General features: G+C 53.5%; 1 protein-coding gene across 3 annotated transcripts; it reads left to right on the top strand.

Annotated features, from left to right (window-relative positions):
• The first annotated feature begins 3,867 nt into the window (after window positions 1–3,867).
• Ldb1 (LIM domain binding 1) lies at window positions 3,868–16,681 on the top strand. Of its 3 annotated transcripts, none has more exons than XM_051146687.1 (11): window positions 3,868–4,180; window positions 12,988–13,090; window positions 13,198–13,242; window positions 13,350–13,425; window positions 13,515–13,617; window positions 13,733–13,905; window positions 14,385–14,507; window positions 14,705–14,788; window positions 14,889–15,012; window positions 15,227–15,369; window positions 16,051–16,681. In XM_051146687.1, exons 1-11 carry the CDS (start codon window positions 4,156–4,158, stop codon window positions 16,279–16,281), a joined length of 1,230 nt encoding a protein of 409 aa, XP_051002644.1. In that variant the 5' UTR covers window positions 3,868–4,155; the 3' UTR covers window positions 16,282–16,681. The 3 variants fall into 3 exon arrangements, with proteins under 3 accessions (XP_051002644.1, XP_051002643.1, XP_051002642.1); XM_051146686.1 differs by having other exon boundaries at window positions 15,227–15,375; XM_051146685.1 differs by lacking the exon at window positions 3,868–4,180 and adding an exon at window positions 9,988–10,247 and having other exon boundaries at window positions 15,227–15,375.
• The last annotated feature ends 4,472 nt before the right edge of the window (window positions 16,682–21,153 follow it).

The raw sequence follows: 21,153 nt of genomic DNA, 5'->3' as shown, positions 1-21,153 counted from the left end.
GTGCTGGGATTAAAGGTGTGCACCACCACCGCCCGGCTCTCTGTTTTTTCAAAACAAGGTTTCTCCATGTAGCCCTAGTTGTCCTGGAACTTGCTCTATAGACTACTCTGGCCTTGAACTCAAACTCAGAGATCCACCTGCCTCTCCCTCCAGAGTGCTGGGATTAAAGGCGCGGGCCACCACCGTCCAGCCCCTTTCTCTCTCTTACAGTTTCTTCTTCCCCTCTAAATACAATATACTAAGCTCTCTGAACCCCAGTGTTGCAGAGCTGAAGACAGGCAGAATAGCGCACCTTCCGGCCTGTGCTCTATTACTGAGCTGTTGCCTGAACCTCAGTTTGCTTGCTTGTTCCAACATATGCAATGCATAGCACCCTCCAAGGGTCCTCGGGAAATCCAGGTGTGATGCCCCAGCACTTGGGAGGCAAAAGCAGAAGACTCAGTAGCTCTAGGCAGAGGAGAAGCTAGGCTGGTAAGGCGTTTGATGTGCAAGCAGGAGGATTTGAGTGTGGTGGTAAATGCTTGTAATCCCAGCACCGGGGAGGCGGAGATGGGCACATCCCTGGGGCTCCACAGTAGCCAGCCAGCCTAACCCGGGAGCTCCAGAACTCACTGAGAGGCTATCTCAAAACTAAGATGGCCAGAGGGCCGGCGAGATGGCTCAGAGGTTAAGAGTACTGACTGCTCTTCCAGAGGTCCTGAGTTCAATTCCCAGCCACCACATGGTGGCTCATAACCATCTAATCTGTGATCTGATGCCCTCTTCTGGCATATAGGTGTACATGCAGACAGAGTACTGTATATATATATATAATAAATAAATCTTTAGCTGCGCATGGTGGCACACGCCTTTAATCCCAGCACTTGGGAGGCAGAGGCAGGAGGATCGCTGTGAGTTCAAGGCCAGCCTGGTCTACAAAGCGAGTACTAGACAGCCAAGAATACATAGAGAAACCCTGTCTCGAAAAACCAAAAAAACAGAAAAAAAAAAAAATGTTTAGCTGGGTGGTGGTGGCGGCTTGTGAGTTCGAGGCCAGCTTGTTCTACAAAGTGAGTCCAGGACAACCAAGGTTACACAGCTACCTAGAGAAACCCTGTCTCAATAAAAATAAAAATAAAAGCCGGGCGTGGTGGCGCACGCCTTTAATCCCAGCACTGGGGAGGCAGAGGCAGGCGGATCGCTGTGAGTTAGAGGCCAGCCTGGTCTACAAAGTGAGTCCAGGATGGCCAAGGCTACACAGAGAAACCCTGTCTCGAAAAACCAATAAATAAATAAATAAATAAATAAATAAATAAATAAATAAGATGGCCCCTAAGGAAATACACCAGAGGTTGACCTCTGGCCTCCACATGCACACAAGGACCTGTCCATATATGAAACTATATACACACGTGCACAGGCACATATAGCTGCAAAACACCCATATACCCACACTAAGAGGAGACCACAGGTGTGAACGCCTAACAGAGCCTGGTACTCGCCCACGAGTGCAGTTCAGTTTGTTTGGTTTGAGGAGCCGGGGGTTTCTCGGTGTAAAGAGCCCTGGCTGCCATGGACTCGCTTTGTAGACCCCACTAGGCTGGTCTTGATGCAGTTTGGTTTTTCAATTCCTTCCTTTCATTTCACAGTCTACATCGCTATTCTAGAAGAATCTCCGGCTCAAAAGGCAGGAAGACCTCCTTAGGGTGGGTTGGAATCCCTGTCGTCCACCAGGTGATCAGGAGCACCATGGAATCCGGTCTGGCTAGTTGTGTGGAATGAGTGGCCTTAGGGACAAGGGGTCACAGGACTGGGACAAAGCACAGTCATGGATGGTAGTGATAGGGAGTCCAAGCTCAGTGACATCCCCCTCTCAGGGTACCACACAACATTCAGCGTCCTCCTGTCCTCCTTGAAATAGTGTCACAAATTAAAAAAATTTAAAATAAAGCACACGGGAACTGCCTACTACACCAGGAGGAGGGGCTACGTGTATACAGTGTCTGGTTTACAGCTCATCAAGCTACAGGTACCAATTACAGGAGTTCAGGGCGGGGCTATCGGCTGTCCGGGTCATTCCGCTGGGGGGCTGTGCTGGGATTCAAACCTGAGCGTTCAGAACCCTGGGCTATTGGTTACCTTGGGTTCTCTCTCCTCCCTCTCGTGCTGACCTCTGAAAAAGACTGGGAAGGAGAGGGGCTCTCGCGGAGGATGCTGCCAAGGAAATGTTGTGTGTAGATGGTTTCAGAAAGTCCCTCTAATGCCCTTGGTGGGGCGTGGGGACGGGAAGACGTCAAGCAGCCTGCTCCTGTTGTGCGGCGCTGCCCCTAGTTTAAACACTGGGGGAGGGGTGTTTTCATTCCTAGGCACGTCCGTCCTCAATCCTCAGACTTTCCTTCCATAGTTTCTTGCTCCTTAGCAAAAACCCGAGGTTGGGGGGGTCTTATAACTGTCTAGCTGCCACATCTGTAGCCCTCCCCTGGCCAGTTAAGCCAGCTGTGCAAACTCTAAGTTGGGGTAGGGGAATCAAGAACCATTATCAACCAACTCCCGGTTTAGCAACAAAGGGAAGCCACCCTCACCCCCATCCAGTTCAAAAACCTTAGGGAGGGGACACCAGTCCAGGTCCCCAGCATCTACCCGTGGAACACACCTTGAAGCTTAAGAGAGGGAAGCTAGGGCTTAGGGACCCCCTTGAACTCTTTTCTTCATACCCCGCTAATAAGTATTTCCTGTTTATGAGGCAGCTAGGGCTGGGCTTTGGGCTTCTTCCCCTGTAAAGGCTGGGTTGGGGAGTCCTTGAGGATTGCCTGAAGGTTGGGAGGGCTCTCCCTTTGGAAGAGTTTTCTCACTTAAGACTATCCAGGATGCCCCACCCCCACCCGCGCTGCGGCCTCTGCCCCTACGGGTAGGGGGCTCTGGAGAAGTCGGCTTCCTGTTCTCCACCTCCAAAACACTCAACCGAGAGCTGCTTCCAGGGGCGGAGGACGGCGGTGGGTGGGTAGAAGATTTCGGGGCTGGAAGAAAAAGGTGGGGGGTAGGGAGATGTCTTAACTGGTGCGTCAGAGCCTGCAAGAGGAAAGGATGGCCTTCGTAGTCCGTAGCTCACCCCCCACCCCCAACCTAGTGGTCATTCCACCGTCCCAGTGTCCCCTTGCAAAATGCCGATCTCAGGCCCTTAGGCGGGGGAGGGCGGGGACCCCCCCTACTTAATTAACCCTTTTAGCTCTAATCCCAACTGGTTTAGCAGGCACGGTCTGGTTAATTTAGAAAGAGGATGAGACCAGGGGTTGCTCTGAGAATTAGGATAGTGCCCCTGTTCCCACCCAGCTTCGGGTGGAGCGCGCCACGCAGGGTCTGTAGAATAAGGCTAGGGCCTCAGCGGAGAGCACAGGCAGGGGTCAGCGCCCCATCCCTCCCGGGGGTGGAGAGAGGGCACACCTCACTGCCCACCCAGGCTCCGCCTCCCCCAATCCCCGCTCCCGCTCAGCCAAGCTCCCAACCCAGCGCACCGGGAGGACGGACGCCGAGCAGGAGGCTTCGCCTCCTCCCGCTCTCCAGCTCTCGCCCGCCCTCGCCGGGGTCTCTGCCTCCGTCTCGTTTTTTAAGAGCTGCGTCACATGCATGCCGTTCCCGGGAGCGCTCCCTGCCCCTCGCCGCGCGGCGCACGCACGTCGTCGCTCGCGGCGCGCTCGCCCGGGTCACTTTGACACAGCTCTCCCCTCCTACTGGCAGGACAATTAGCATATTAATAAAGCCCGGCCCAGCCCGACTCAGGCCGGAGAGCCGGCGCCTGCGAGAGGGAGAGGACGCGCGAGCGGGAGCGAGCGCGAGGGCGGCGGCGGCGGCGGCGGCGGCGGCGGCGGCGGCGGGGAGGGCGGCGGGAGCGCACAGACACGCACACGCGCACACACGGACACACACTCCGGGGACGCACACCCGCGCGTACACACGCAGAGGCAGCTCGCCTTCCTGCCTGGCTTCCTTCCTGTCTGCTCCGTGCCTGACAGGCCCCTAGCTGCAGGCAGGGGCTGCCCGCAGCGGGCAGAGGCCGGGCCGGGCCGGCGGCGAGGGCATCGGGGGCCGCGGGCGGCGGCAGCGGCTCATGCCCGGCCTGTCCCTGCGAGGGGCGGGCACCGTGACTCGGCTGGGCCCCCAGCGGCGGGCGATGTGAAGATGTCAGTGGGCTGTGCCTGTCCTGGTGAGTGGGTCTCGCGGCCGCTTGGCCCCTCCCTCCCTCTCGGGCCCCCTCACCCCTGGTTTGGCGATAATTTGTATGTGGGGGGCGTCGAAGGCATGGTGGGGGTTGGGGTGCTGTATAGAGTTAGCGGGGCCTCGGTCGGGCGAGGAATTTCTTATATATATATGCATATATATAAAAATGCGCAGCAGCCCAGAGGCACGGGGAGGGGGTGCTGAGGATGATGGCTTGTTTTTTTTTTTTTTTTTTTTTTTTTTTTTTTTTTTGAGGGAGGGGAAAGCTAACTGGGGAGGGGTGGGGGGGGACTGAAATTCCCAGAATTCCAGGGTGTTAGCCAATCAGAAGTGACTTTGGACTTTTGACCCCCCCCCCTCAGGTCATCGTAGAGTTGTGATTGGCTGGTTTGGGTTTCCCCCCCTTTACTGCTGCTTCTTGCCTCTTACATATTTTGTGACATTTCCCCCCCTCGGGCTGTTTTTGAGGATGCTGTTTGGGGGAGGAGTTGATTGGGGCCCATCTTGCCCCCCTTTAACTTTTCCTGTCTGTTGCCAGGGAAGGTTGGCCCTCCTGAGGGACAGAAAGCTCTCCTAGGGGGGTGTCAGATAATTGGGCCCTTGGGTCTGCTATCTCTGCCTTCGTGGGGGGTGAGTGTAGCAGTTTCAGGTAGGCTATGGAGTAAGAGTGGTTTGCAGAGTTGAGTTAGGGGGAGCAATGCTAGATCCCCCGAAGTGAAAACTTGAGGACCCAAATTCAAATCACAACCTCTAACACATCCTAGGTCTTGCTAGGGGCACCTGTGTCTGAAATTTTTCTCGTAGAGTGTAGGCTGGACAAGTGCTGGGAGGAAAAAGTGGAGCCATGTGATGGGAGAAGTAATCTGAAGAGGGTCTCAGAATATAGCCTCCTGCTTCCTTATAACTCTGGGTCCTCCAATTGGCCTTCCTTCCAGGAGGGGGGTCAGTGTCCTGGGTCTAGGCTGGTAGGATCTCTTTCCTCTCTCGATGTCCTGTATTCTGAGAAGCCTGTACTTCACAACTAAGACCCGCCCCCCACACACACACCACACACACACACAACACTCACACAAACACACAATCCCCCAAGGGAAGCTGCCAAGACAGAAGCTTCCTTGGAAAACATGTGACCCCGACCAAGTTGGACTGGGTTGGGCATACACTTCAAGTGCCTGCTGAGGCTGACATTGTAGGGGTGTAGGGCCCTGGAGGAGGGCTGGAAGAGCCTGAGGATGCTGGAATATCCGGGTGTGGGAACCCCTGGCTTCTGCTGCAGAGGGTGGAGAAGAGGAGGAGAGGGAAGAGCTTGCCAAGCTGGAATCCTGCCTGGCCTCGTATCCTTCCTTCCCACCAATTTGGGGTGTGTGTGTGTGTGTGTGTGTGTGTGTGTGTGTGTGTGTGTGTGTTTTCTCCTTTGCAATTGACCAATGCTAGTTAGACAAGGTAGTTCATACTCTTCGCACGCCCTTCCTTCCATCCCTATAACAGCATGTATGAGAGCCCAAAGTAAGGTAAGGCTTTAAACAAATTATTGGGCTGAAACTTAATTTTCCCTCCCAAGATAGGGTTTCTCTGTTTAACAGTCCTGGGTGTCCTGGAACTGTCTGTAGACCAGGGGCTGCAGGGCTCAGACTCAGATCCCCCCTGCCTCTGCCTCCTGAGTGCTGGAAGTAGAGGCGTGCAGCACCTGGCCTGCCTGAAGCATACATTCTTATCCCTACAAATAGTAGGTAGGGAGAGAGGTTGTCTGGCTGGGGGAGGATGGGAGGTTGGGGCAGAATCCCTGCGTGAGTGGGAGACAAGCCTTTTCTCCTCGCAGTCTTTGTGGCTAATGTGGAGACAAGGAAGGGACCCATGCTCAGGGATGTACAAGGGAAACTTCCACCAATGCCCCAACACTCGCAATCTTTTTGTGTGTCTGGTGGCTTGGCTGAGAGAGAAGGAGCAAAAGATGGCTGAGGGAGTCTTTTTCTGGATTATGAAGAAGTCTGATGGGCTGATGTCACAGGGAATGGACGGACGTTAGGCTTCAGGAGGAGGACCACGTGGGAAAGGGCTTAAAGAGCGGCCTGAGGGTGGAGAACACTAGGAGCTGGGCGAAGCGAGGGGACCAGGCTTGCATGTATAGGTGAAAGCAATGCTTCATTTTGCCAAGGGCATTTTGGCAGCATACAGCAGTTCAGGTCTGAGGACCACCACCACCACCCTGAGCAGCCCTGGGGCCTAGGCACTCTGGCAGGCTGCCTGCCTGCTTGCCTGCCTGCCTGCCTGAGTCTCTCCTTTGTGCTCTGCTGTCTCTGAGCTCCTCCTCCCCCAGCCCGACAGAGAGACAGCACATGCCCCACACATGTGACTGAGGGAAGCCAGAGCACACGCGCACACACACACACACACACACACACACACACACACACAGCCACACAAATGCACACACGGAAACACCTCTCCAGCCCCCTTGGTGCTCCTGGGGTGGAGAACGTTTTCTTGGGGCTTAATGACCAGACATGAACGAGCCTTGCTAAGGAGCCTGTCCCTGGGCAGGATGCTAAGGGGCTAAGGCCTGTCTAGGGCAGCGTGTAGCTCAGAAGGGTTAAGGCAGGGAGAAGTAGGGGGAGGGGAAGAGGCAGCAGTGGTGGCGGCTGGGAGCCAGGAGAGGAGGATGGCAGAGCGCCAGGCCAACGGGAGGCCGGGCACAGACAAAGGAAGGGGGGCAGGCACACTGGAGGCCTGGGTCAGGGGCCCCGGGCAGGGGGCAGTGCTGGTACCTCATACTGTGGGCCGCTTTTCTTTGAGCCCCCACCTTCAGAAATACTCATAGGCTTCTCTCCCTCATCACCTTTGTCATTCTTTGCTCTCCCCCCCCAAGCCCCCCCCCACACACCAATTTTTAGGGCCTTCTGACATAGACCTGGTGCCTTTGGCTGGACCTTTTCTGCTCTGTACATTGGGGAACTGGGTCAGAGCAGGAGAAGACCTGCTACAGGGAAGGAACTAAGAGCCTTTTGATTGATAGGTCAGAGTCTTGATGTATCTTGGTGCTTATGGGCTCCTCTCTCAGTGAGAAGGGAGGCCCTTCGTGTGGCTCCTGTCTGACTCGGGATGGGGCTTCTGAGCTCTGGGCTGGGACCAAAAGCATGTACTCCTCCCCCATCCCTATGCACTCCTCCCCCATCCATATGCACTCCTTCCCCATCCGTATGCGGACAGTCGTTTGAAGCCTGGGAGAGGAAGGAAGCAGGACTAGAAAGGCTGCTCCAGGACTGAGTTTACATCAGGTGGAGTTAAAAGAGTCCAAGTTTACAACCTCAAACCCTCCTGGCTCACTTGGTCTGTTGTTGAAATTTGTGTATTTAATCCCCTGCACACATGTCTGTGTGTGTGTGTGTGTGTGTGTGTGTGTGTGTGTGTGTGTGCTTTTTTGCTTAGGCTTTTTTGATTTTTCTTTTTTCTTCTTCTTCTTTTTTTTTTTTTTTTTTTTGTTTTTCGAGACAGGGTTTCTCTGTGTAGCCTTGGCCATCCTGGACTCACTTTGTAGACCAGGCTGGCCTCGAACTCACAGCGATCCGCCTGCCTCTGCCTCCTGAGTGCTGGGATTAAAGGCGGCTTTTTTGATTTTTCAAGACAGGGTTTCTCTGTGTAGCCTTGGCTATCCTGGACTCCCTTTGTAGACCAGGCTGGCCTTGAACTCACAAAGATCCACCTGCCTCTGCCTTCCAAGTGCTGGTAAGTATTTTAAGACAGGGTCTCACTATGTAGCCCTGGCTGGCCTGGAACTTGTTATTTAGACCAAGCTGGCCTTGAACTCACAGAGATCTGCCCACTTCTGCCTCCAAATGCTAGAATTAAAGGCTTGTGCAACCATATGCAAAGGCGTCTATTTACTTTTGAAATGGTCTCTCTGTGTGGCTGAGGCTAGCCATGGGATTCTATGTAGTCCAGCCTGTCCTCAAACTCATGGAAATCCTTCTACCTCAGCCTCCCAAGTTCTGGGATTCCAGGTGTGTTCCACTCTGCCCAGATCACTTTGGAATGTTTAAAGGCACAAGGGACAGGCATTGTTCTGTTGGTGTTGGAGGGGTGTCTCTGATTTCAGAGTCAGAACCTACATTTTTCAAGCTGAAAGGAATGTCTTAAGTCCTAGGGGTAGGCTGTGCATTGCAAGTTCTGGCTAAAATGGCATAGACTTCATCGTTTGTGAGAGCTTGGGTTAGCATAGGAGCAGGCTGAGGTAGAGATTAGAGCGCAGGCTCCCAGGAAGTTGGAGTATGGAGAGTCTGTGTAACAATTGATCTGGTTATCCAGCGTGTTCCAGATTTAGCAAGTAATAACACAAGTTTTGGTGTGTATATTGAGGTCAGGATGCATGCGTGATCCTGGTCCCCATATAAATGGAAGTCAAGATTTAACTCAGACTCTGTATTTGTCTGCACGTAATGTGTCTGGGCTGAGTGTATTTAGGGTTTAAGGAGTGTGTATCAGATACTGATTTATGTGAAAGTGAGGGGTGTAATTTATGTGTGGAGCATGTTTACAGAACCCGGTGCAATATTATCATTTTCTTGCTTCTGTGTGTGTGTGTCATGAAAAATCCTGTCCTTGGGTTGTTCATGAATGTAATTGGGGGAAGAAGGGTAGTAGAGGACAGAATCACACCGAAAAGAATGAAAGTAGGCGCACCTTCCTCAGAGTGTGCCTGTGCGTGCGTTTCCTCCTCCTGTCTGAAGAAGTAGGGCCTGGCCTTCCGCCGAAGTTTCAGAAGTATCTCTTCATATAGGAGGAGATGCAGCAAGCCCTATCCCTCTAACCAGATACCTTTATTAAGACCTGGGATGGTGGGAAGGACCCGATGGTCCCTTTAAGGGCCCCTGGCTAGGCAAGTCTGCCCTTCTCACCCTGACAACGCCTCTTTCCCTAGCATCCACGTGGCTTCAGGGTGGTGTCCGGGAAGGGTGTTTCCTATAAAGGGGATCTAATCCTGGGCTTGGAACTTGGTTGGGTTTGGGCACGAGAGCCTGGAGTGTCTGGCACCTTTTCTCTAGTGTTTACAAAGCTGCACTCAGAATGTGTTTCTGACAAAAAGTAAACCCAAGCTTCCCACCTAGCGGCTCTTGGATTTCTCCAGAGTGGCAGCTCAGGCCGGCCTTTAACCCGAGAGATCTGTAGGAGGTTTGGCTGGCTGGGTGAAGAAATTAGGAATCTGCAGAGGCCAGCACCGCCCTTCACCCCTGCATGGGGCTCAGGAGGGTACGTTTCGCTGCTGGCTTCCCTACGCCTCCCCTCGGTCCAGGTCTCCCCTGGCCCAATCCGTTCAGTCCCCAGTCTCCAGGTCTCAATCTCTTTTGTTTTTCTCAGCAGTCCCTCCTCGCTCCCTCCCTCCGCTCTTCCTCCTCGCTCGCGGGGGGGGGGGGGGGGGCGGGGCCGGCGGGGCAGCTCCACCCTCCGCCCGCCCTGGGGCCTCCTTCGGAGAGAGGCTCGGAGAGCGAGCGGGGAGGAGAGGGAGGGAGGGAGGAGGGAGAGAAAGGGAGAAAGGAAGGAGCAGGCGGGCGCTGCGTGTGTCTGAGTGTGCCAGTGTGAGTGAGTGTGAGTGCCGGGCCCTGCCTCTCCCGCCTCCCCAGCAGAGGGGCCCGGTGGCCTAGGGAGGGCGGGCGGGCTGCTTGGAGGCAGAGGCAGCCAGAGGCGGCGGCGGGCAGAGCCGAGGAGGAGGAGGAGAGACGAAAGAGCGGAGCAGCCATTGTTGAGGGAAACCTTGCAAACAAAGAAGGCTCCGGACTCCCCGCGGCCCCCCGCTCCCCAGGCCGGCCCCCTGGTCCCCAGCCCCCGGCCCGGTGGCCATTGTAACTTTCCCCCTGGGCTGTGGACGCCGCGGGGCGGGCGGAGGCTGTGCATGCGAGTCTTTGTGCGGCCTGCGGAGTGGAGCTCCCAGCCAGACTGGCCTGTCCCACTCGGGACATGAGCCGCTGAAGTTGGCTCCACCTTAGTCCTCACCCTTGCCAGGGTCCCTGAGGACTTGCAGGCGCTCCCTGCACCTTCCCCGACCCCCTCAGTTCTCCCAGGTAAGTCTGGACACCTTGAAAGCTTGATGGGGTGGGCATAAGGCCCTGTGTCTAGCCCAGGCCTGCTATGTTGGCGGGGGAAGAAGTGCTCCAGCGCCCAGCGTGGGGGCTACAAGCATGTTGACCTATGGTCAGCCCCAAAAGGGAGGAGGCCTGCCATCAGGTCAGTCTGGTTACCATGGAAATGCCCAACTGGAGGTACCACCTCAGCCCCCAGGATGCTGCTTCCAACCTGAGCAAACTTTGCGAGTTCTGAGCTCCCCATTTCAACTCCTTCCTAAAAACTTACAGATTGTTGAGGGGCATATGTTGACCTTAGGGCTGGAAGGCACGTTTCTTTCACTCCCACCCCCACCTTGGTCCCAGTATTCCTCCTACTGTGGACAGGCAGCAACAAGGACAGATGGTCAGGGTGATGGCCCTCCCCTTCCTCCAGCCCCTTGTGCTGGGGCTACTGGGAGTTGCTATGGCTCTTGGAGAGGTGCTGAGTTTGTTTGTGTCGGTTCACTTGAGGTGTAACTAGAGGCCCCAGTGTTTGGGCTCCAGCTCACCAAGAACTTTTAACCTAGCCCCCAAAAGTACCTGTGAGGATCTCAGCAGTCTTGCTCTCCTTCTTATCAAGTTCTTGGGGGGGCCCAGAAATTCGGTGGAGCAGAGGTAGTTGGGAAAAGAAGGGGTGAGGGCTAGTTCTGAGCAACTCTAGATTCTTGGGTTCATTGGCTTTTGGTGGGTTGCCTAAGTTCCAACTTAAGCGCTGTGTGGCTTTAGTCTACTTGTCTGTTGAGTGGGGACTCTTGGAGGCTGGGTAGAGACTGTCCTTTTCCTGAAACACAGGTTCAGTCCAGGACTAGTGTGTAAGAGCGGTATGTACAGAGCTCCTGCATAGGATGAGGGCTTTTTGTGGGCACCCTGATACCGCCTGGGGCCGCTGGGTTCCAGCCCTTGGTAGGCGTGTTGGGGCGAGCTGAAGGTGGAAGCCTGCTAGGCAGGATGAGGCACACGCGTGTGCAGGCATACACAAACTCTGACTCTTGGCACCTTTAGAGACTGTAGTCTGGGCCCCTCTGGGATACCCCCTTTGCCCACATTGTAATATGGGGCCCCTGGAGAGAAAATTAAATGGCACATGTTGGCACAGGGTCTTCCTTTGTCTCCCCTCTCCCCCCAGGAACAAAATAGATTTAATGTTTAAGTTGGGGGACAGAGCTCTTGATATAGCATTCAAGTTTTAGGAGCTAAGGAAGTGAAAATAACAGAGCCAGAACCTTCAAGACCGTGCCTCAGTTTCTCCTCTCTTCTGGTGGTGTGGGGAAGAAGAGATTGCCTGGGTAACTGGCTCCTGTCCAAGTATGAATTTAACTGTGGCAGTCAGAACTAGTATGCCAAGAACGATATATACACTGCTTCACAAAGTGGGGGAGGGGACAGCCCCGCATGGGCCCATATACACAGTGGAGACTCCTTTCTACTTAGTATTGGCCTTCTAGACTGAACCCTGGAACATAGCCTCCTTCCCCAGCTTCTGTGCCCATCCAGGTAGAGTGGCATCTAGTAAAGGCCCATGTACTCCCCCCTCCCACCTCAAGTCTCCAAAGAAAAAGGGTTAGACTCTATCCATTGTAGGTGTGGGTGTGGGGGCTGGGCTGATAAGGGGATGGCTGTTGGTTTGGAAGGCCAAAAGCTCAACTGTTTATCTTGTGGGCCGCACCCAACAGGCACACCAGTCCCCCCCCCCCCCCCCCCCACCCCTTATCTTTCTATCCCTTGCCCTCCTGAGACCCTGCAGGGTGGAGGAAGAGCAGAGAATTCCCTAAATCCCTCAACCCCAACCTTGGCCACCGGAGATGAAAATAAAAGGGGTCAGAGGGCACGCACAGAACAGAATGTGGGGGCTAGACTATCTAGGCTCAGGCCCTGCTTTAGCCGGTTGTACTGGCAAGTCTTTTTGGAACCCTCAGTTGCCACATCTTAAAATTGGGAATGTTATTGTCAATCCTGCCTCACAAAAATATTAGGGTCGAATGAAGCTATGCAGATAAGATAGAAAGGTGGTTTGTCAGAATTGTAACGTTTTGGTCTTTTTTTTCTGTGATGCTGGCATTTCTTCGTTGCTTTAGTTCATCCGTGTTTTGTTTTGTTTTTTAAAGATTTATTTATTTATTATTATGCATACAGTGCTCTGTCTGCATGTACACCTGCATGCCAGAAGAGGGCATCAGATCTCATTATAGATGGTTGTGAGCCACCATGTGGTTGCTGGGAATTGAACTCAGGACCTCTGGAAGAACAGTCAGTGCTCTCCAGCTCTTTTCTTCCTTTCTTTAAAGTTTTATTTTATTTTTAATTATGAGGGGAGCATGGGGTAAGTGCACACAAGTGCAGGTACCCACAGAGGCCAGAAGAGGGTGACCTGTCCCCAGGAACTGCAGTTATTAGAAGGCCATGAACAGCCTCGTGTGCGGTGCTGGGGACCACATTTGGGTCGTCTGGTGGAGTGAGCAGTGCGTGCTCCCACTCGTGAGCCAGCTCTCCAGCCCCACTCCCAGTTTCTGAATTAAACAAGGTGGGATCTGACGTTGAAGAGCCAAGGTGACCATTAGAGCTGACCCCTCCTCTAGCTTACCACTCTCTTCTACCCAGGCCAGAGACCCCAGAAGACCAGACCATACCCATATGGTCTAGCAGGCTTCCAGGCATGCTCCCAAGAAGCTCAGGGGAGCTGTGCCATTCTCTCTCTTAGGTTGTTCCTCAAAGTCATTCAAGCTGTACTCACCGAAGGAGCCCCCGAACGGCAACGCCTTCCCTCCCTTTCATCCCGGCACCATGCTGGACCGGGATGTGGGGTGAGTTGCTTTCCTGCTTCCTAACCCCCATTAGATGGTAACCTGCCTGGAAAGGGAAGGGAGTGTCCCCTCCCCTTCTCCAGTAATTTCTCTCTTCCCTTACACAGCCCAACTCCCATGTACCCACCTACGTACCTGGAACCTGGGATAGGGTAAGTGGGGTACAGCCAGGAAGGAGGCTTTCCTTTGCGTGAGTGCAAGCAGAAAGGGGTAGAGACAGCACGACTCTGCTGCTGACGCCACTTCTTCACTTCCCCAGGAGGCATACACCGTACGGTAACCAAACTGACTATAGGATATTTGAGCTTAACAAACGGCTACAGAACTGGACGGAGGTATGGCAGAGAAATGGGGTGGGGGTGTCCAAATGTACTTCCCTATGGATGTCCTACCACACACACATGCTCACCTCTGGGTTCTTCAGGAGTGCGACAATCTCTGGTGGGACGCGTTCACGACTGAGTTCTTTGAGGATGATGCCATGTTGACCATCACTTTCTGCCTGGAGGATGGACCAAAGAGATACAGTGAGTGGCCCCAGTGATACACTTCTTGGAGTTTGTGAGCCTGGGAGTGTTCAGAGGTCTGCCTTGGGCCTTTTTGAAACACCTCTCCTCTGAAAAGTTTGTCCTGTCTCTCTAGCCATTGGCCGGACCCTGATCCCACGCTACTTCCGCAGCATTTTTGAGGGGGGTGCCACGGAGCTGTACTATGTACTTAAGCATCCCAAGGAGGCATTCCACAGCAACTTTGTGTCCCTCGACTGTGACCAGGGCAGCATGGTGACCCAGCACGGCAAACCCATGTTCACCCAGGTCAGCAAACCGACAGGCTAGGGAACACCAAGGGCACCTGGATTTGATTTGCTCTTTTCCAACATGTGCTGTAGCTGTCCCCCAAGGGGGCGTAATGGGATGCAGTCAAACGAGAAGGGAGGGCAAGCAGCCATAGCGTCCAGCAGATATTTACTTGGTTTATTCATGTCAGTTTTCTGGGCCCCGAGGTATACAGTGAACGAGAGCCTGCCCTCATAGAACTTGTAGCAGATGGGTTTTTCTCTGGCTACTTGGGAAAAGGACGAGGATCTGTTAAGCTTTCCTACTATGTGTGTGTAAGTATATGTGAGTGTGTAAAGGCCAGGTATAACAGGTATATGGGGAGGGGCATGCTGCAACAGTTACGTACTCAGATACTTGGGCAGGTAGCAGAAGCAAACATAGGGGGAGAGCTGTAACAGGCACATTTCTGTGTGTTGGTGGGACGGGGACCAGGGATATGACGAGCCTATCCCCAGGTGTGTGTGGAGGGCCGGTTGTACCTGGAGTTCATGTTCGACGACATGATGCGGATAAAGACGTGGCACTTCAGCATCCGGCAGCACAGAGAGCTCATCCCCAGGAGCATCCTGGCCATGCATGTGAGTTGTGGGCGGGGCCTGAAATGAGGGGAAAGGCTAGCAGCTGTGGGTTGAGCCGGCTGCTGTGTGCTGTTTTCTGACTGAACTTAGAGAGGGGAGGTGGGTTTACTTGTGTGTAGCTCCTTTCTCTCAGCTGTGTCACATGCTCAGGTGAACAGATGCAACTCAGATCCCAGTGTTCTTTTTCCTGCTCTTAGGCCCAGGACCCCCAGATGCTGGATCAGCTCTCCAAAAATATCACCCGGTGTGGGCTGTCCAACTCCACTCTCAACTACCTCCGAGTGAGTCTCTGGTCGCTCAGGTCTTGCCCCATAGCCTGTTTGTTCCTCGAGCTCCGCGTCTGCCCCTAACGGTCTAATCCGTCTTCTGGTCGACCCGCAGCTCTGTGTGATACTCGAGCCCATGCAGGAACTCATGTCTCGCCACAAGACCTACAGCCTCAGCCCCCGAGACTGCCTCAAGACCTGCCTTTTCCAGAAGTGGCAGCGCATGGTAGCGCCTCCCGGTGAGTGCCTTGCCCCCCTGCGCTCGCCACACTCTTGACAGGACACCGTGAGGCGGCTGTATCTTCTGTCTCCTCATGATGTGAAGTTCCGTTTGCTTCTTTCTTACTCGTGGGACTGCAAGACCGAGACCAGGGTAGAGGCAGGCTCCTGAGGCCTGGAAATAGAGAGTGGGGTCCAGAGCCCGCTCCCACCGAGCCTCCTTTCTCTGCACAGCGGAGCCTGCACGACAGCAGCCCAGCAAAAGGAGGAAACGGAAGATGTCAGGGGGGAGCACCATGAGCTCGGGGGGTGGCAACACCAACAACAGCAACAGCAAGAAGAAGAGCCCAGCCAGCACCTTCGCTCTCTCCAGCCAGGTACCTGTAAGCATCTCGGCTTTCTTCTCTTCTGGGCTGCCCCACTGCTCACCCTTGACCCCAGTCTGAGCCTGAGCTTACCAGCAGTCATAGAGGCATAGTCTTCCCCATGTACTCTAGAGCCAGCATGCTCTGGCTCCTTCCACTGATGAGAGAATCTTTGCCAAGGCACATACATGCATGGTTGTGACCACACAAGCTCAGCCACAGGTACATAGAACACGGGACAGGCTCAGCTGTGAGAATATAAGACGTTCAGAGCAGATAGTGTGGCGCACGTGCCATCAGAACACACCCACACCGATGGAAGGACGTGCAGACTTGGCTGTTGCATATGTAGAGCGCATGCACACACACGTTTCCCTCCCTCATATCTGTGATCTGCCCATTTACATGTGGACAGAAGTTTAAGGACCCCCTAAAATCTGAGGGAGGTGGAATAGAGAGCTGGGGAGGGGGATGTTATTTCTTCCCAGAATCCAATGGGTAAGGGCTAAAGGCTGTGATGTTCTGGAGCCCTTCAGTGGGAAGGGTCCCAGGAGTTGGGGTTTTAAACTTGGGTATGAAGAGGGGGTGGGGTGTTGAGCTTCTTGGGAGGGTATGGGGCTCTGGGGATATCTGCTGCCCTGGGTCGGGCGAGCCCCTGCCCCGATTATGTTTGGGGACCTCCGCCACTCTCAGGATGTGATGGTGGTGGGGGAGCCCACCCTGATGGGCGGGGAGTTCGGGGACGAGGACGAGAGGCTCATCACTCGGCTGGAGAACACCCAGTTTGACGCGGCCAACGGCATTGACGACGAGGACAGCTTTAACAACTCCCCTGCACTGGGCGCCAACAGCCCCTGGAACAGCAAGCCTCCATCCAGCCAAGAAAGCAAATCGGAGAACCCCACATCACAGGCTTCCCAGTAAAGGCCTGCCATGGCCGCCCAGCGCTCCGCCTGCCCCACCCCTCGCAGCCCCAGGGAGCGGAAGACAGAAGGAAGAGACTGAGCATCTGAAATGGGCAACCTCCGTCCACCCGCTTCAGGGAGGAACTGGACTCACTGGGGGCAGGTGCCAAGATTTGCCCCTCAGTTGCCCTGGGCTGGGCCTGGCCCCTGCAGAGCCTTTTGGGGGAAGGGGGTACTCATGTGGATGCCTATGTGGACCCTGGGCCTCTGAGAAATGCCCTGACCCTCCTCTCCCCAGGGCATTTGCCCCCATTCTCACCCCAGGTCTGGGTGCCCCATCTTCCTGATTTACCCCTTTGAGCCTGGAGTTTATACCCACAGCCCTTAGGGGCATCAAGTTTGGGCCGTGGTTGAATGCCCTCCCCGGGTTGGCTGTTCATCCAGGGTGAAATTCCGGGCTCCTCCCTTTTGCCATTCTCCCAGCTCCAAGTTTTTAAAAAAAAAATAATATTATTAAAAATGTAAATTAAAAAAAAAAGTCACTCATGTTCCCCTATTCCCCTGTTGAAAATCCAGCTACCTCCCACCTGGCAGGCGGAGGGCCGAAGGCCCAGGTTGGGTGAGAATTGGGGCAGGGGAGTCGGTACACAGTCTGAGAAGCTTCAGACCACTTGGCCATCTCCTTCCGTCCCTCCCTCTGGGGTGGCTGGAGCTGGGGACAGCATGCCATGGATTGGGGATGGGATCGCTGATGAGCACATCTTCTGACACCCCCACCGTACCCCCACGTCCATTGTCTGTCTGTCTCCCTAGCCTCTAGGACTCTGGCCTGGCTTAGTGCTTGTGAGTCCTTCTAGCTCTACCCCATCTATGGTGTGTATCTTCACAGTCCGCTCCAGCAGCTGACTCGGATGGGTGGGGAGGCTCCCTCAGGGAGCGCTGGGGGAAGGGAGCTGCTTTGTCACTTTTTTGTAGGGTGTTTTGTTTTGTTGTTTTGTCTCGGTGTGTCAGGAATAGGATGAGAGGGCCTTGTCCACTTACTCTAGACCCCTCCTACCCCAACCCCTCAAACTGCGCATCTGGTCCTGACCTCCTTGAGGGAAAGGAGCCACTAAGGCCATCCAGGGAGAAAAGGGCCTCTGTCCTCCCCCAAGGTGAAGAGACATCCCTCCCCCACGTCCTATCAGGCAGTAGGCACCATCTCCACTCTGTCCTGTAGTTGGAGCATGTGGAGGCTCTGGGTGAGGAGAGGCCAAGAGCAGGGTTCTGTGTGTGGCTTGTGGCCAGGTGTGTGGGTGCCTCTTTTCTCCCCATTCCCCCTTTGGATTATGGGGTCCCTTGGGCTCTGCTTCCTCCATGGCAGCCACTTTTGAGAGGATGCTGTCAGGAGCCAGAGGAAGGTGGATGTCCCATCCTTACTGTAATGATTTTTCCCTCTCCTCTTTTTTTTTTCTTTTCTTTTCTTTTCTTTCTTTCTTTTTTTTTTTTTTTTTTTTTTTTTTTCCCCTTTTCTTTTCTTTTTTTTTTTTTTCTTTTTTCTTTTTTTTTTCTTTTTGGCCATTTGAGTCTTGTATGGTACCAACCAATAAAGAGACTTTTTGGTTTGAGAGTGTCCTGGACAGTCATTGGTACAGTTTGTCAGGCGTGGTACCAGTACTCAGAAGCAAGAGCATCCCTGTGAGTTCAAAACCAGCCTGTTCGCCTGTTCTATATAGTGAGTTCCAGGCTAGCCAAGGCTGTTCATTGAGACTTGGCTCAAAAAGAAATCCCTCAGTTGAGGACGGGCTTTCTCAGGAATTTGCTTCCTGCTCACATTTTCCTCAGTGGAGCTGTTCTGAATAATGCCTTTCATCATAGCTTCCAACCTTTCTTCATCTCTTCCTAGATAACCCACTCCAGCCCCATCCCTTCAATGTTGTCTTTCCTCCCAGACTTACCCCACTCCAACTGCTGCCCATTAACCTCCAGCTCTTAACAAGGTTCCTGTACTCTGAGCCAGGGTCCTGGAACAGAGCCTGGATGAAAATGTTGAAGGCTTGTCGGGAAGGGGTCCTTGGAGGGAAATTGTGTTACAGGAACTTGGGGCAGTTGAGGTGCCTGTGAGGCTCTTTGTTGTTTCCCGGGGCATTCCTAACAAACCCAGCCACCCAGCCCAGATGAGGCCTGAGCCAGGGCTCCCTGGAGCCTAAGGCCCCTGCAGAGGGATTAAGAGAGAATTGTTTGCAGGCAGACTTTGGTTGGGGTCGAAGTTCCAAAGGGAGATAGGTTTCTTTCCTGTTAGCTAGTAGCTCCAAGTCCCATGTCCCCAGCACTGAAGAGGTTGTCAAGATAGGGGAGACCCGCTGTGGGTTGGAGCTTGGGTCTTTCATCCGTGATGTGCTCTCCCAACACAACACACACGCACACACACACACACACACACACACAAACACAAACACAGCACAGAGGCTTGGCCTGGCCTGACAAGGCCGTAGACTGCCACTTCATTCAGAGCACTAGGGATTACCTGCAGCTGGTCTATACCTGGTGTAGAGCACACATTTATCCTTCTGTGCCTGAGGGTGTGCCAGTGTGTGTTTCCGTATGACTGCTGAGCTGAGGAGGTCCCAGGGATGTCAAAGTTGTGTAAAGTAGTATGTTAGTGTGTATGTGGGCATGTGTATGCACGTTTATATACGTGTTGGAGAATTCATTCAGCGTGTATTGAGTCCTCTTAGCTACCGGACTGGATTCTAGGCGCAGAGGTGTAGTACTGTAAAAGGCACTGAAAACATGGCAGGTGCGCGTGGAGGCTCCCAGTATATGGTAAGGATAAGTTGATGGTGAATGTGTGACTTAGCAGTGACGATGTGTTGTTACTGGGGAACAGTAGTTGTGAGACTGAGTTGAACATTAGCGCGCTTGTGTGTGTGTGTGTGAGAAAGAGGCAGGTGCAGACCTTTCCCTCCTTGAGGAAAAAGGATGGGCCCAAAAGAGGGGAACTCTCACTATTTGAACTCAGGAAACAGTGGTCAGCAGTTTCCTCTGGAGCCCCAGAGCTGCCTCCTCCTCCCCATTGTCCCCCAGCATGCCTTGTGGGAAAGGCTTCTGGTGAAAGCAATTTCTGAGGTAAAAGAAGGCACACGTCTTTAATCCCAACACTTGGGAGGCAGAGGCAGGTGGATCACTGTGAGTTCAAGGCCAGCCTGCTCTACAAAGGGAGTCCAGGATAGTTAAGGGTACACAGAGAAACCCTGTTGGGTAGGGGAGAGGGGGAGGGAGAGTCCCTCGAGGCTACAGGTGTAGGGTAGTCCCAGGCTCCAGCATGCTGTTGTAGCACATGTCTCAGTCTGTGACCTAAACCTCTGGCCCTTACCTTGCCCTTAGCTCCTTTCCCACAGTCCTGGCTTACGCACATCTAACCTGAACGCTAATACTTTCCTTCAGACCCCATCTAGCCTCACACAAACTACAGCTCCCTTAAGATAGTTTGGACTTACAACTCCTCTTGAGTAGGAAGACTAGGAGAGGTGGCTCTGCAGTTAGGGACATTTTTCTACTCTGAAGAGCATCAGAGTTCATTTGCCAGCACCTACATGGCTCCTCTCAACCCTTTGTGAACTCTGGTCCCAAAGGTTCTGGCACCCTCTTCTGATTCCAAGAGCACCAGGCAAACACCGGGCACATAAAATAAAAAGAAATGTTTAAAAAAGGAGAACCCGTGTTGGAGAGATGGCTCAGCGGTTAAGAGCACTGTCTGCTCTTCTAAAGGTCCTGAGTTCAATTCCCAGCAACCACCTGGTGCCTCACAACCATCTATAGTGAGATCTGGTGCCTTCTTCTGGTGTGCAGGTGTACATGCAAGCAGAGCATTGTATATGTAATAAATCTTTTAAAAAGGAGAACCCAGCCAGCCACCCTACACCATTCAATCTGATCACAAGCTCCTTTCCTTAAACAAGAGACTGGCCTTCCCAGCGCTTCCTGTAGCTCTCTTTGACTAAGCCCAGTTTTATCTTGGAGACTGGTAGAAAGTGAAGGGACAGGAGGTCAGAGGTGCTAACCTGTGTTCTGGGCCTGACTGAAGGGAAAGCAACTCAAAGCAGGATGTTTGACAGGATGGTGAGAGGACTGAATTCATGGCTAGCCTGACGGGCATAGCAGACTCTATCTCAAAACAAAACAAAACAAAAAACGGAATTTTGAGTCCCTGGCCCTCTAGTTAAAGGCCAGATTTTTTCTCCCCTTTCGAGACGGAGTCTCTGGGTAGTAGCGTGTCCTGGACTCGATTTGTAGACCAGGCTGGCCTTGAACTCACAGTGATCTGCCTGCCTTTGCCTCCCCCTGTGCTGGGATTAAAGATGTGTGCCACCTCGCTCAGCCTTTTTTCTCTGTGTATCCTTGGCTGGTCTGGAACTTCCTCTGTAGACCAAGCTGGCCTCAAACTCACAAATATCCACCTGCCTCTGCCTCCCAAATTCTGGGGTTAAAGGCTGCCGCTGCCTGCTGTGCTGAGTGCTGGGATTAAAGATATTTACTACCACCTTCTGTCTTGGTTTCTCTTTTTTTTGTTTTGTTTTGTTTTGTTTCTTTTTCTTTTTAATCCCACAACTGAGGACTAAACCTGGGGCTTTGCATGTGCTAGCAAGCACTGTAACCGGTTCACCTTATTTTCAGGCAGGGTCTCTCACTGATGACTTGGCTAGGCTGGCTACCAAGTGAATTCAGGGACCCATTTGCCACCCCTCCGGCACTGAGATTGCACTCCCAAGCCACACCCTGCTTCGATTGTGTGAATTTAGGACCCAAACTCAGGTCCCAATGCTCATATGGCAGACACTTTGCTGGTGTGAGAAGTGTCTTAAAAAATAGCTGAAACCCAACACCGCTAACATGCCCCCCCTCTTGAAAT

This window comes from Acomys russatus, chromosome 5 (assembly GCF_903995435.1).
Source record: "Acomys russatus chromosome 5, mAcoRus1.1, whole genome shotgun sequence".
Classification (NCBI taxonomy): Eukaryota; Metazoa; Chordata; class Mammalia; order Rodentia; family Muridae; genus Acomys; species Acomys russatus.
Note: the sequence above shows the minus strand (reverse complement) of the source record. Positions and strands in the feature narration are given on the sequence as shown.

What these genes read in the sequence shown, in the direction of transcription:
- Ldb1 (XM_051146686.1), top strand. Translation starts at nt 4,156, where the DNA reads ATGTCAGTGGGCTGTGCCTGTCCTG. An exon ending in GGCTACAGAACTGGACGGAG is followed by an intron (nt 13,426 to 13,514) that starts GTATGGCAGAGA and finishes TGGGTTCTTCAG; the next exon opens with GAGTGCGACAATCTCTGGTG. An exon ending in GCAAACCCATGTTCACCCAG is followed by an intron (nt 13,906 to 14,384) that starts GTCAGCAAACCG and finishes GCCTATCCCCAG; the next exon opens with GTGTGTGTGGAGGGCCGGTT.